The sequence below is a fragment of the Poecilia formosa genome, unplaced genomic scaffold (assembly GCF_000485575.1).
Source record: "Poecilia formosa unplaced genomic scaffold, Poecilia_formosa-5.1.2 Scaffold114, whole genome shotgun sequence".
Taxonomy (NCBI): Eukaryota; Metazoa; Chordata; class Actinopteri; order Cyprinodontiformes; family Poeciliidae; genus Poecilia; species Poecilia formosa.
Genome location: NW_006800053.1, coordinates 258,852 through 273,270, shown reverse-complemented (window position 1 = coordinate 273,270; position 14,419 = coordinate 258,852). Strand labels below are relative to the sequence as shown.

General features: G+C 38.4%; 1 protein-coding gene across 2 annotated transcripts in view; it reads right to left on the bottom strand.

The window, feature by feature from the left end:
• The window catches only part of mei1 (meiotic double-stranded break formation protein 1), a 58,583-nt gene extending 48,923 nt beyond the window's left edge, over positions 1-9,660 (bottom strand). For both annotated transcript variants that reach the window (XM_007560238.2, XM_007560240.2), the window contains exons 1-6: positions 9,098-9,660; positions 8,797-8,920; positions 7,221-7,271; positions 6,458-6,531; positions 5,528-5,633; positions 152-361 (exon numbers count right to left, since the gene is read on the bottom strand). In XM_007560238.2, coding sequence (XP_007560300.1) covers positions 152-361; positions 5,528-5,633; positions 6,458-6,531; positions 7,221-7,271; positions 8,797-8,920; positions 9,098-9,241 — 709 coding nt within the window. In that variant the 5' untranslated portion in view covers positions 9,242-9,660. The remainder of the gene's footprint in view (positions 1-151; positions 362-5,527; positions 5,634-6,457; positions 6,532-7,220; positions 7,272-8,796; positions 8,921-9,097) is intronic.
• Positions 9,661-14,419: the final 4,759 nt, after the last annotated feature.

The following is a 14,419-nucleotide window of genomic DNA, read 5'->3' as shown; positions in this document are numbered from 1 at the left end:
CTTGTGCATTCAATTATTGTTTCTGAATATTATTAAAACCATTTACGGAATAATCATCAGCATTCTACCCTAAAAGTAATGCCCAAGATGTGTGAACGTAAACTTCAGGGAACAACTAAAGTGTGTTCAAGAAGTGTGAATATTTTCTCACCTGCACAGTTTTTAATGAGCTGCGCTGAGCTAGCGTTGCTAAACGTCTGCAGCAGCAGGGTGCATAATCTGTCCCTAGTGGCAATGGGCAGGTACTGCGCCCCGGCGTCTCCAGACATCTGCATCAGCTGCAGCCAAACATGCACTACTGAAGTCTTCAGCGCTTCGTCTGGGTATGCCAAAGCAGAGCACAGGTGATCCAGTAGGGGACCTGGTGAACAGCGAAAAAATTTTGTTAAAAGTAATTGACAAAAGAGTAAAGCAAGTCAAATCTTGTGGTTGTATTTCCAAGCTTTCTCAACCTATAGAACAACCTGCCTTTGGTCAGCTAGAAAAACCAGCTTCTATACTTTGTCTGTTAGTTCTAATTTCATCACATATTTTGTTATTGCTAATTGCATTATCTATGTTACAACTTTTTTCAGATCACCTGTCCTGATGAAAGTCTACAACACCACACTACAGAGTCGTGCATTAGATTTGCATTTGTTGCGTTACAAATGTAACGAACACGTTACATAACATTTTACATTATACAACGAGCCTTCTGAAGAGTGGTTCACAGATATAAATCGGAAAACTGAGTGAAACGCTTGAACATATTATGTTTCAAAGTAGATTAGCTTGATGATATTTATGCTGTCCCACAGTTAACATGCAAGCCATCTACTTTAGTGCTCCTTCCTTTGGCTATCTGCAGAAATCTCTTAGGAGATTAGGGATAGTGCTGACAGAGCATGTGGCTGTGACTGCGTGCACTGCCTCTCTGACAACATTTACAGCAAAAACTCAGACTGAGGATGCACCAGCCACAAAGCTGAGCTTCCAAGTTACTCTTTTCTCAACCATTTGTTGTGTGTAGGCCTTAATACTGAGTATTGGACATTATGTAAGACTCCAGTATGATGGAAGAGCTAATAATAGTACTACAAAAAGGCAAGGATCAAATAAAACTTCTCATAAAGAACTGAAAAAGCAGACGGGATAGAGAGAGAGGGTGGAACAGGTATAAGGCCCCCCATCTCTACCAGACTGGGAGTCTTTTTGGATCACAACTTCCAGGTATGCTGGCTGCCAGAAAAGGCAGCCTTTCAGATTCCCAGAAAGAACAAGCAAAGGCAGAGGACAGAGACATCATCCATGCAGTGCAGAGAGAGGTGGAAGACATCAACACAGACTCCGCAAGTAGCAAAACAAGAAAGAAAGAGATGACAAGAACCGAAGAGCGGAGCTGAAAGCCAGCTGCTCTGTCAAGAAGATCAAAATCCAAGTGAGCCTGGAGAGGACATGTTTGATTAAACTAAGAAATATGAGGCAGCAAAGATGAGAGCCAGGCATTAAGGCATTAAGAGGGAGAGGGAGAAGGCAGAGCGGTGAAACCTTCAGAAAGAGGACGGTTTTACACTGCTGTTCAAAAAGCACACTCCACAACAAATAAACACAGCTGTCGGCACAACATGAAAGGATAAACAAATGACTTTATTTTGCCTTTGTCAACAGAGGAAGCAAAGGTTCATTTCCATGCTTTGCTGCCAAGCTGTGATGCTGCGTGCTCTGAAATATCACTCCATTACCCCAGCGAGCCACTTTCAAAGGTGTCGCTTTGTTGTTGTGTACAAATCACCGCAGAATATTTAATTGGACCCTTCTCTGACTCTCCACGAGGCTTTTGAACTCTCAACTTCTAGTGTAAATACCAGCAATTCCCAAGCTGGAAGGCTTGCTCTTTTAGAGTGCGCCTTAATGATCTTAGCATAGGGGAGGGGGGCTGATGACACAAGCAAAACTACAAAGTAAACTCACATTACCCCTCTGAATAAGCTGCATCAGACAGAGCTGCTAAGCGAATATTTATAGAGCAAAGGAAAGGATTTAAGTGTATGTAGATTAGAAGTTTTGCATTGTTGCAGTGTTTTATGTCAATGTAAAAATTTTATTGTTGAGGTTATTCGGTTTTCAATCCATCTAGAAAGTAGAAAAAAAAGTATTTGGCTGATATGTTTAAGGGGAAAATGAGAGAAATTCTCATTTAGATAGGCTGTACTCATTTCTACTGGATATTTGATATTTGTGGTTTTGTGTTCTTCACTGATGTTACTGTCATATCTGGAGTATTTCATCCACAAGCCTGTGAAATTTGAGTCTTTGATCATCCATAACTAAGAAAAAAAAGCTAATCTTGATTTTCTCTGTTCTCTTATCTCATTTTCCCTTCATCTTTTTACAGCTTTAATCAGTTTTTTATTGATCTTTATTAATCTCCATTCAATTATGTGCACTTCAATAGTCCCTTTAGCTTATTTTCAGGAAGAGAGATTTATTGAAGACATCCTTAAGGAGGGCTGGCTTTTAATGCGTCACCTGGAATAACAAGAGGCTGTAGGAAAGGATAGATGTACCCTCTATATTTGTGTGCGTGTATTAATATATATCCTGAAATCAATTATTCTTCCTGTAGGATCTCTGTTTATTTTTCCTCAATCTCAAACGATTCCACCAACTGCACAGAAAGGAAACAACATGAGAGCCAGAAGACAGAGTTAATTTTTCAGCCTGGGAGGCAGACGGTGCGTCTGAAAAAGGATGAAATCTGCTGGGAGCGCCGGGCTTCTGTTGTCATTGCTTCGCTGCTGTCGTTAGTCCAAACAGGCCCACAAAGACTTGCTGAGTGATGGGCCGCAGACAGATACACACAGTCAATAATGGCAGCCCACATCTTACCTCAGCAACTTAGCAAAGCATTCCTACCTGTGTCTGCTTAGGAATACAGACAGAAGGTGGTCACAAAACGGAAAGCATAATGGCTCTAATGCCAGTGTTTTGGAATAGGTCTTGCTTTTTGTTCGTGAGTGTAAAGACGAGCAGTCGGCCATGACGAAACACCGCACAACATCCACAGGCCTGAACCCGGCTGACAATGCCCCCTGACAGAGCGAACAACTGATCCATTAGCAGACAGATGTTGTGTAAGTGGTTGAATCAGAGGTTTAATTACTGTTATGTCAGGGAAGGTTGACCAGGTGCAATACTTTCTGTCTTTCTCCCAGTACTGTACCGGATTATCTTCTAGATCTAAATCTACCAATGTATTGAGTAGGAAAACTGTTAGATGAGTAAAATGTAGCTTTATTTTCACATTTTGGCAGCACAATGTTACTGATTACCTTGATAACATTTCCAAGGGTCAGTAATACAGTAGTCACAGACGAGCGGCTATAATTTAGACTTTAAAGTTTCTCCGGGAAGACTTTTCGAATATGTCTGTATTGTACGCAGGAGGAGATGAGTGGTTGATATCTTGTGGCTGCTTAGCAACCAGTGGAAATTAAAATAACTTTTAGCTGGTTGTGTCAGAATCCAGGGATGTTTTGGTTCCTGTGTTTGCCTTTTCACGTTCTTGTCCTTTTGTAATCAGCCTTAGTTTCCCTCTTTACTTTTTATGTTTTGTTAGTTGTTTATTCATTTAGGTTTAATCTGTTGTGTTTATGCCTTTTCAATTTATGTCCTAGCTTCTCTCTCCCTCAGTCTGCCTTCTACTCTCTCCTCACAGCTGCACCCTCTCCTGGTATTTAACGTTTTTCTCCTTCACTCCTTGCTGGATTCTTCAGTCTGGCTCTTGGTTTCCTGTTTCTATGTCCCACTGATCTTTGCCCTGCATTTTCTTGCCTGCTGGCTTCACTCTGAGTGAATAACATCTGCCTGTAATAACACTTTTGCATAATTTAAACACAATTAATATAATATTGATAACCACAGCAGATTTGTACACAGTAATTATAATACTAAATGTGCATATCGTCACACTCCAAACAGCTGCAAAGGTCAGTTTATAAGGTCATTAAAGCAAGAAATGACTTACTTGTGTGTATCTGTTGTGGTGTTGAGTAAACCTTGAGTCATCAAATCCGCTGCTACAAGCCTAACAGAACTGCGTTATCATTGTTTGTGGATACTCCACACATCCCTGATTGGAGAAATTTCTCTTTGCCACAACAGGAGGTCAGTGGCCAAAATCAAGTGCGAGGCACAGAGTTGGATCAATTTAGTTTTCGACTTTCATTTAGTTTTTGTTTTGAAAAAAATGGGGCTAATTATAATTTATCACTAGAAAAAAAAAATACATTGTCTTGAGGACATTTCCTACTTTTGGTAAATAAACACATCTGACCAATTCATAACTTCATCTAATTTCTAGTTTGAACCAGATAGAGAAAATGAAGATAGACCAATATTATTTAAATTATAAGAGTAATATAAATTAAGACCAAGATGCTTTTTTTTTTATCTCCTGAGATTATTTAGAGCCAGACAATATATTGATGCGTCACAGCAACTTCAAAGTGTGCAATATTGCAACTGGAGACCTCGGGATCAATATTGGGTAGGCAAGTATTATGCATTTACATTATACTATATTTGACCAGTTTTTTTACACCTGATTCACAGCAGTGGTCAGGATGCTGAAGGAGAGCGGAGGGGTCATCATGATGATAAAACAGATAAAGAAGAGACAGATGGGCTTCAGAATATTCTGCTGGAATTATGTAAATTGTTTTCATTAAACCACATGATTCCTAACAGTAAATAGTAACGAATGTGGAACCAGCAGCATTATTCGGTTTTCCTGAAGCATAAATATTAGAATATTTCTCATTACTTCACTCATAATATCATCAACAAACATAGAATGTCTTCTTTGATGTATCCCGTCTGTTTTCAACTAAAGTAATGTATCTAAGAAGGATTTCATGGATAAGTAAAGGAAAAATGGTAAAACATTAAAACATAAAAACAGTGGAGTAGTATTTCAATCAGCACAACATGCACATGCATTTTTAAAGACAAAGTAATTCTAATGGGGAAAAAAATCATCAGCCTACTGCAGGAAACATTTGTCCAAAAGATTAAAGTTTGACTGCTGGCATGGAAATACAAACAAACAAGCCAACAACGGTTGAATATTAAACAAACAAATATAGAGCTGCTATTGGTCTGCTGAGCATCACTCACGATGCAGAACGGGAGCTTGTGTTGTGGCAATGCCTACCTGTTTCATCCACGCTACACAAAAACTACTTTATCTAGTAGCTTTTATAGAGTAGCTTATATAGTAAAAGCTAGTTCTACTTAGCCTTTACATAAAGCTAAAGTAAATACATTAGCTATGATTAGATATTTCTTTAACACATTCTTACTCCACAATCTAGTATCTTATTGCCAAACAGCAACATTAACAGCAAATTGTTTTTTTTAGTAATAGTAATTACACTTCTGTCATTCACTATATTGATTCTGGAGTCTAATTAAAGCCAATTTCTCATCTGTAAGCCTCTGCCTTTTGTAAAATAGCCAACCTAACTGAGCTGCAGGGTCTCACCGTACTGAGTAATAAAGCTGTGACCCACGTTGGGCACCGTCTTCACAAGGTTCCCCAGGAAGTTGAACGTCGGCAGGAGACGCTTCCCACTGAGCTGGCCACTCAGCTACATAAAACAATAAAAAGAAAAAACACAACATCAAATTTATAGTTATTTTAAGCTGGCCTTCAACAACCTCTTTATGCTAAAAGCACTAATGCGGCTGGATAAAACGCATCTGCAAAAGCAAAGGGAGGAAAGTTCATCCAGAAAGTGACACAAGCAGTTTGGGGGACAATTAACAGTTTCACGTATGATCAGATTGGTTTGGATAGATATTTCCTGAAAAAAAATAAAAATTTATCAGTGAATTGTATTTATGTTGGTTATTTTTCTCTGATATCAAATTTTCATTAAGCCTCTACATTTACTTAATGAGCTGAGCATTTTTCCTATTCCCTCAACACTAACCTAATGTTTAAATATATTCCATTTAAACATTTGTTTTATTGAAAGTGCTATTAAATTACTTCTAATCTTCACACAACAGTGGCAGGACATCACATTAAGGGTAGATAAGATAATTGTCTAATTCCTAGTCCAAGCAGGGAGTTCTTTGCGTGAAACACTTTTCTAATAAGATGTATTCTCCTAAGATTTATGGGAGCTGTCAGTGCTGCCAGGTGTTAAACCTTCCTGTCGTCAGCAGCACGGACAACTTAACTCCGTCAGCTGATTGCACAATGATGCTGCTCAACTCTCTCCTCAACCCTCAGGTGACGCAACGAAGACAAGAACTCTGCTTCCTAAGCAGGCCGGCTGTGGATGCAACGTCGGTTCCAGAAGTGTTGTGTAAAACTTTAGGCCGCGCGTTCCTGTCCCTGCATATTTTACACTCACTGTATAAGCAGCAGCGCATTGTGGGAAGAATATAAATGTGTTTGGCTTACCTGTTTGTGGACCTCATCCAGAACAAAGTGAAATGGCAGCTCATTGTGAAACTCAAGGAGCAGCTGAACCAGCACTGAGTCACACACACACAGACATGAATCAGAGAAATTCATTCAATAAACAGCAGTGAAGAGACTTACACATTTCAACACATTTCCAGACATCAGCAGGATGTTAGATCTGCTTGGAGCATTTCATTAACAACACATGTAATGTTACAGTCATCTGCATCTTTAGTTAAATGAATTTTAAAAATGTCAGAGGAAAGAGGGAATGAACATCAAGTCATTACGGTTTTACTAGCTTTTATAATAAAGCGCTCCCCAAGGCATTCTGGGACAGCAGCCATGAAATTATTCATGCCTTAGTTCTTAAAGAAACATTTTCATACTGCAAAAATCTGTCAGTTTAATGTTATATCTTCATCGAAAGACAAAAAGTATTACGGGTATGGAGATGTGTGAACACTGCTGTCAACATGAAACACTAAATTTAAAGAAAAGAAAAAATACTTCAACTCTCTAGAAAGTTAAAACGAACAAATATCTACTTCTAACAAATGTTTAAAAGTAGAGGCAGGTCACCTTATTTACAGGCGGTGACCCTGCGTGGTTGAACATAAAGTCTGTCTTTATGTTTATGGGAGTTTAGCTGTGGGTACAACATGTATGTCCACATGCAATATTGATATTGTATTTGTATGCGAGTACATGTGGGGAAACACAAACATATTAGCCAAAGCATAAACAGGAAACCCTTCACCTTGGTCAACCTTTTCCACCGTGACCGGGTCCTCCTGAGTCTGAAGCATACCTGGGAAACAGGAAGGGCATGAAAATATAACCAGAGATCGACAGGTATTAAAAAGAGAATCAGAATAATTTGCCATCATTGTAATCTTGTGCGCAATGAAGCATTCTTGCTTTTAACCTTCGTTAGCAATTTATAGTTTATGTAACAAATTTCCGAGTCCGCATCTTATTTTTAACAAAATGTAGCACATTCTAGCCGTTCAATTATGATTAATAATTTTTTTATTATTTTGATGTTAATATTTCTCAGTGATTTTAGCTTCGCCACACTTTACTGTAGTCTAAGTGGGGGTAGTGTATCAATGCTCTTACAGGCAGTTCAAATCTAATAAATCATGTAGCATGTTTGGATTGTGTGAGGCAAGAGATCATGCAGGCATGAGAAAAACTCCACAAATCAACTCTAAAACTTAAACCAGTGACCGAGTTACTTTTTAGAGCAGGACTTCTTACATTAGTGTGTGATTTTTACATTATTACCGTTATAAGTTCAGTAAAAATCTCACACCTTGAATTCATGATGAAACCATTATTTTTTTTAGGATTGGTGTCAAGCTCTGCAGCAAATCTCTGCTCTAGTTTTAAGTGCGTTGCCACCTTTAGCAGGTTTTCTTCTGGGATTGTCGTCTATTTAGCTTCATCCTTTTCCCCAACAACTCAAAACAGTCTCCATGTCCATGCTGGAAAAAAAAAAAACTGACCCCACAGCATGATTCTGCCACCACTGCGTTTCACCATGGAGATGGTGTGTTGAAGGAGGGGGATGTGCCTGCAGTGTTATTTTCTATCACCTTTAGTATTTTCCATGTAGGCCAAAATGTTTCCTGTTATCTTACCAGGGCACCTTCTTCTTCATGTTTTCTTCACAGATGGATTTCCGAGAATTTAAAGAAAGCCCGATAATAATAAATAAAACTGTAATATTATTTTATAACCATGTCTTGCTTTACACTTCTGCACAACTTTATGTCTGACATGTTCACTAATTTTTCCACAAGAAAGGGACAAAGGTTTCAAAAAACAACTGTATTCATAATGACATTTCCCAGGTAGGCTATATTTAAGAAGTAGAATAACAACCTTTCAAAATGTATGCGTTTTAACATACATTTCCTTCACTTTCACAGATGCGTACTTCTCAATCACAAAAAACCCCCATAAAAACCAATTGAGAAGTGTGGGCTGAAGTGTGATGAAAATGTTCAAGAGGCATAAACACTTTTGCAAGGCACTGTATTGTTCTGCAGCTTAAAAATACTCAATATAAAAAAAGCACCAAAGGTGAATAAACAGCTTGTCCTTCAGAGAGATGACAAATATATTTTTTTATCTACATGGTGCTGTTTTTTTTTTAATCCTGCTGCGTCTCATTTCTGCTACACTTGTTATGTAGAGTGCTTAAATTTCCCACTTGTGAGACAAATAAACTGGGTTATATCATCGTATCTCCTTTTAAAAACATAAATTCTAAGTTTCCTGAACAATCTTTCTTGACCCTCTAATGTGCTGATGCATATGTTCCTCACCTATTAATGTGGTAATAAAATGCAGAGTGACTCTGTGGTCCTGTCGAAACAGTTCCCTCAAAGCCCCCGCAGACCTCTTCAGGAAGCCACTTATACTCGACAAGGCAAAACATTTCCTCACCGACTGCAACAAACACGTACAGTGCATTAAATAGACAGCTATGGCGGAGTCAATGCTCAGTGTGTCAATGGAAATGCAACTTAGCATCTCAAAAATTTTAATACAAAATCATAATATCGCTAATGTCAGTTTCGGTCGTTGGAGAGACGTCGCCATTGACATGAACAGCGTGATACTTACGGGCATTTCTTCGGTCTCCATCATTTCAATAGCACAGGCCACACAGAGCAGCAGCCCGCCGCCCTCAGCAGACCGCAGGCGGACGCTCCACTTTGGGTCATGTCTGAAGTGAACCTGCTCATAAACAATATCCGTGCTCGCCATTGTTGTTGTTACACCTACCAACTTACATGTTAAAAGAAGGGGCAGGTCGACGAAACAAACAGGAGACTAGTTTGTTGTCTCCTCCGCAGACTATAACGTTAACACCAAGTAACATAAGTGTTAATTATGCCTCTCAAACACAAAATTACCCCCGCTCACTTTTCTTTTCTTTGCACTCAGTTTTATTAACAAATCGCTACAAAGGACCAACACCTGTCAAAATGGTGAATGACGTAGCAATTAATTAGCTAGCTTAAACTAACTCGCCTCTCGCGTGCTATCTTAAACTGTCATCACAATCGCGGGAAAATTAAAACTTTATTGACAGTAGGAGACAATGACACAGACGCTGCCAAAAGACAGAGGACCGTTTGTTTATTTCTTTATCTGACAGTAACTCATGACAGTAGACCTGTCATGTTTTCGGTCAATTAGGATCATAACCTTTATTTTCGTTCTTTAAATATCAGAATAACAAGTAAAGTATCTTTTTTATCTCTAAATTCAGAAGAGTGTACACAAATATTACTGCATAATGGACCTTTAATTACAGTATTCACACATAAAAGGGGCAGAGAGAGAAAGACATAAGACGTGAAGCAAAGGACCTGAGATCTAGACTAATAACCTCCATGTACTGGATGCTGTTGGTATGCCAGTTGGCAGCCAATACCTCATGTATTTTAATGCACACAACCAGGACATTTGAAAGATGTTTCTGAGCAAGGCAGCCTACACACCTGATTCATTTACTCTTTTTCTGTCAGGAGGAATGGGCCAAAATTCCACAAACTATTGTGAGAAGCTTGTGAATGGATATTAAATTTTTTTGTTCTAAGTCATAAACGGTGTAAAAGGCATTTCTACAAAGTGCTGCGAAAATATACAGTTCCGAATGTGAAAAAAGTCTTTAAATATATTAAAAATCTCACTTGTTAACCTGGCATTTAGCAAATAGGTTTAGGTGAACAGATATGACCTAAAACAGGAAATGTTTATTCTGATTCAGTGTCAGATAGCGAGAAAATATAGGTTATATTCACTGAATGCAAGAATCTGTTTTTAGCTGTAAAAAAAAAAAAGTGATTTGCTAATTTATTTTTATCTTCTCATTTCATGTTATGTGGTGGAAAAATTATTATTTTGAGTAACAATAACAAGTCGGAAACATCAAATAAAAAAACAGTAAGCTGGGAAAAAATGACAGTGTATTTTTTTGAGTTTCCATTTAACTCTGTTTTTAATGTACTGCATTTGTTATTGCTCACAGGAAATGAGTTGGTGTTTCAAAGCATAAGGCAATTGTTAAAAGAAGAAACGTTTAAGACCACCGTTCTGTCATACAACTTCCACTGGTGGATCCAAAAAGGCATTTTGTATTTAACAAGTTGCAAATAATATTTTCATCAAAACCTACAAAAGAATTTGTATGAACTTAGGTGGACAAGAGCAAACCACAGACAAATGCTTGTGACTAATCATGCTGTTCTGCTAAGTTGGAACTTGAATCTTCAGGATGATGTTAAACCCAACTTGATCATCTTCCAGTTCAACTTTCCAAACTCTATGAGATTTGTTAATGGTTATGTTCACTCATCAGTCTAACTGTTAGCAATACGAGTTGTTAGAATGGCATGTTTCCTTAGCTTACACATTCAAGTACTCTAGCAACATGTCTGCTAAATGAAATCGTAAAATGATGTGTCTGTGAAAGATCGAGATAATCTGAAGTGCAAATACTTTTCACAGCACCTATCACAATTTACAAGGTAGCCATATTGGACATTACGGTCAGGAATAATGGTAAACCTCAGAATTTTCCACTTTGAATTCCAACTTCTACAAACTTTTTTGAATTGAACATTTTTCCATTGAATGCTAATCATTTTTTCATGACATCGCATGACAAGAAATGCCCAGGCCCTGTGGTACTACTGCCTTAAAATGTCTACCACAGTGGTAGCAATGAAAAAACAAGCAGTAAAGTGGGTCTTTATTCAATAAAGTTTAAGGAACTCTTGTATAGATAGGTTCCACTCCTTTTCTTGTAGCAACGATTTGAAGGATACTTTTAGTTTTGACAATCTGTTGCGATTTCTTACACCCTATTTAAACCTATGAACGTTAACTATTGTACAACATAGTGTCATAAATCGTTAAGTAATCCAACATAACGCTTAAAAACACAGTGGAGAATATAATTTACCCAAATACAATGGAAACAAATTGCGTGCCCTGTCTTGTTTGCAACAGTTGTCCGCAGGGTAACAGATGACGACAGCCGGGAGAAACCATGGATTACGTTGTTTGCAGATGATATTGTGATCTACGTTGAGAGTAAGGGGCATGTGGAGGAAAGCCAAATTAATCTGGTTTAATTTAACCAAATTAAACCAGATTAATTTGGTTTGAATGAGAGGAAGACAGGTGGAATAAAGAAGCTATAAGGTGGATGAATTCATGTACCAGCAGTCAGATATCCAAAACAATTGGCTTTGGACAAGTAAGGTGAAAAAGAAAGTGCATCAAATAAAGTTAGAGTGGTTGGATGAATTTTGAGAAAAGCGGGAAAGAGAAGGTTTCGAAGTTGGTGGGGAGCCATGCTATGATATATTGCTTGGCTTAAAGATGGTGGTTGTAAAAAAAAATGTATAAGGCAGAACTTGGCAGGTAAGTCTTTTTAAGCAGCATGCTAGCATTGAACACTCATTATTCCATAAAAAGAATAAATTGACTTGAGGACCAAGGAGGTAAAATACAAGCAGTGATTTGATATCATAATCAGACAACCTGGCAACGCTTACGAGGCCTGCTGGTCCTATTTGGCTGCTTTCACACAGGAAGCAACAGGAGCTGTACTTGCCGCTGAGCCAGAGCCAAAACCAGGAGAGAGGAGTGCCGAGCAGGCAGCACAAAGGTTGCAAAAATATTGCATAAGTTGTTTGCCAATAGTATCTTCTCTCACCACATGGGAGAGACCCTGTTACCAGAGTGAATGAATTATTAGGGAAGATAATTGTATCAGCTAACAGGAGTTTTTGAAACCAAATGCAACACATCTCACATATCCTCAAAGGAGGACTGTATGAGGCAAAGGTAAACATGTGCCATAACTTGTCATTTTCTCCTCTGGTCAACAATGCTTTTTTTTTTTTTTCATAAAGCAAATAGCTATTAATTTTATGCGTAGAAGGGTTTGGACAATAGATATCGTTGTAATGCTAATTTTCATGCTTAAAGTGTATTAAATTCTACTTACATTATATATTTTGAGGATTACTGAAGATTTTCAGATGTTTTGTTTTAAAACAGTTTCCTTTTTAAAAGTTCAGTCGATGGTTTTCACTTGATTTTTGCCCTGGATGCATTCTGACATGACACATCGTCTCCTTAATGAAGCAGCATACGTACTGGGTGTCAGCAGGACAACTCAGAGGTCTGAGAAGGTCTAAAATCTGGTTATCTCTGCAGCATTCCAGGAATGTGAAGTTTATTTTTCTTCAACCCACGCTGTCTCCTCTATCCAACAGTCCGGTCAGCTGTGCAAGTAAGACCTGGAAAAGCCAGTTTAGTTTTCATCAGCATCACCCGTTTGTCCGCCTGCAACTTTCTCGACTCCTTGTTTTTTCTTTTTCTCGCATTGTTGAGAGAAAGCCTAAAGAAACTGTTCTATTATCCTCCCCTGGAGAACCCAATTGAACCTGGCAAGCAACATCTTTCTTTTATCTGCTGTTATAGTGAGATGTAACCTGGGACAGGATCCAGACGGCTCCAGAGTCCAAATATCCAAGTTTGTTTGACAGAGCCCTGCTATCTCCTCTCCGTCCTCAGAGTAACGACAGGCTGAGATTCCTTCGGACAGAGAGAGAGTGAGAGAGAGAGAGAGAGAGGAAGATGGAAAGCTAGATTTGTATCTTTTCAGCTACCCAAGAGGCAGGGATGCAGGAAGCAAGTAATGTTTTCATTTCAACAGAGAGAAAATAGGGGGGGAAATTCTGTGTTGCCATCCTGTTATACAACGGGAAACAACACATGTGAAAAAGGGAACTTTAAATCCTTTTATCCCTCTTTTTTTTCCCCCTGAGATAAGAAGGTCAAATGAAGAGGTCTTTGCTTCCAGGATTTTATAAAAGTCTGATACAGTCTGGATGACATTTAAAATGTAAAATACATTAGAAATGTATTCTTAACATATTAAAAAAATGTATCTACGCTTTGATTTTATCTGAAGCTCATAGTGATTTTCTCAGTTTTTGGATGACATCTTTGATTTAAAAAAACAGAAAACCACTGAGACATTAACTCGACAGGCTGATCTTTGTAAATGTGTGATATTAATTTTCCTCTGGGAAGAAAACAAACTCACGACTTGATTTTCAATTTTTTTGTACATGTTGCGCGTACATTTGCCAATTAATTTATGCATTACAAAAAGAACAAACAGCGCCTTTCGCATATTTTTGCTCTAACTTTTAAGGTAAATGAGGACAGGCAAAAAAAAAAAAAAAAAAAAAAAACCCATAGCACTATCTTCAAATTCTGACATCATCACTAATTTTTTTTTATTTTATTTTTATTTATTTATTTATTTTTGCCATCTGTTATTAATTATCGGCCATTGAGTTTCAGGTAATGAGGTGTGAGGGATTTTTTTTTCTTTTTGTTTTTTTTTTTGCATTACCCATGAAGGCCACCGTTTGGTCATCGCCATGACAACAGAATCCTCTCAGCAGCAAAGCGGCAAACTGCTGATAGGTGTGTGGGGGCGAGAATGAGCTACGACCAGTCCTGTCCATCCCCCCCCTCCGTAAGCAGACTGCTCAGCACGTCAGCGTGGGGAAACATGTAGCCCAGTGTGTGTGTGTGCGTGTGTGTGTCAGCGTAGCAAATGAGCGCACACACAAATGGTCTAGCAGGAAGCTCATTCCTAATTGTTTTTCAGTCTGTTAAATTCAGCAAACGTGATGTGCTCCAGTAAACATATTGGAGGCAAAAAAAAAACAAAAACCGTGTGCCGTGTTGGGACTCAAATTAAATTAGGAGGTCAAAGAAGTCCATGACTGAGAGGAGTATTAAACTCCTGACAAGAAGTTGGAGAGTAATTGGTTTTAAAGCCTCCATTTTAGCGAGGACCAGAGCCATACGAGTCGGGCCAGCTATTGACCCTGGAAGGAGACA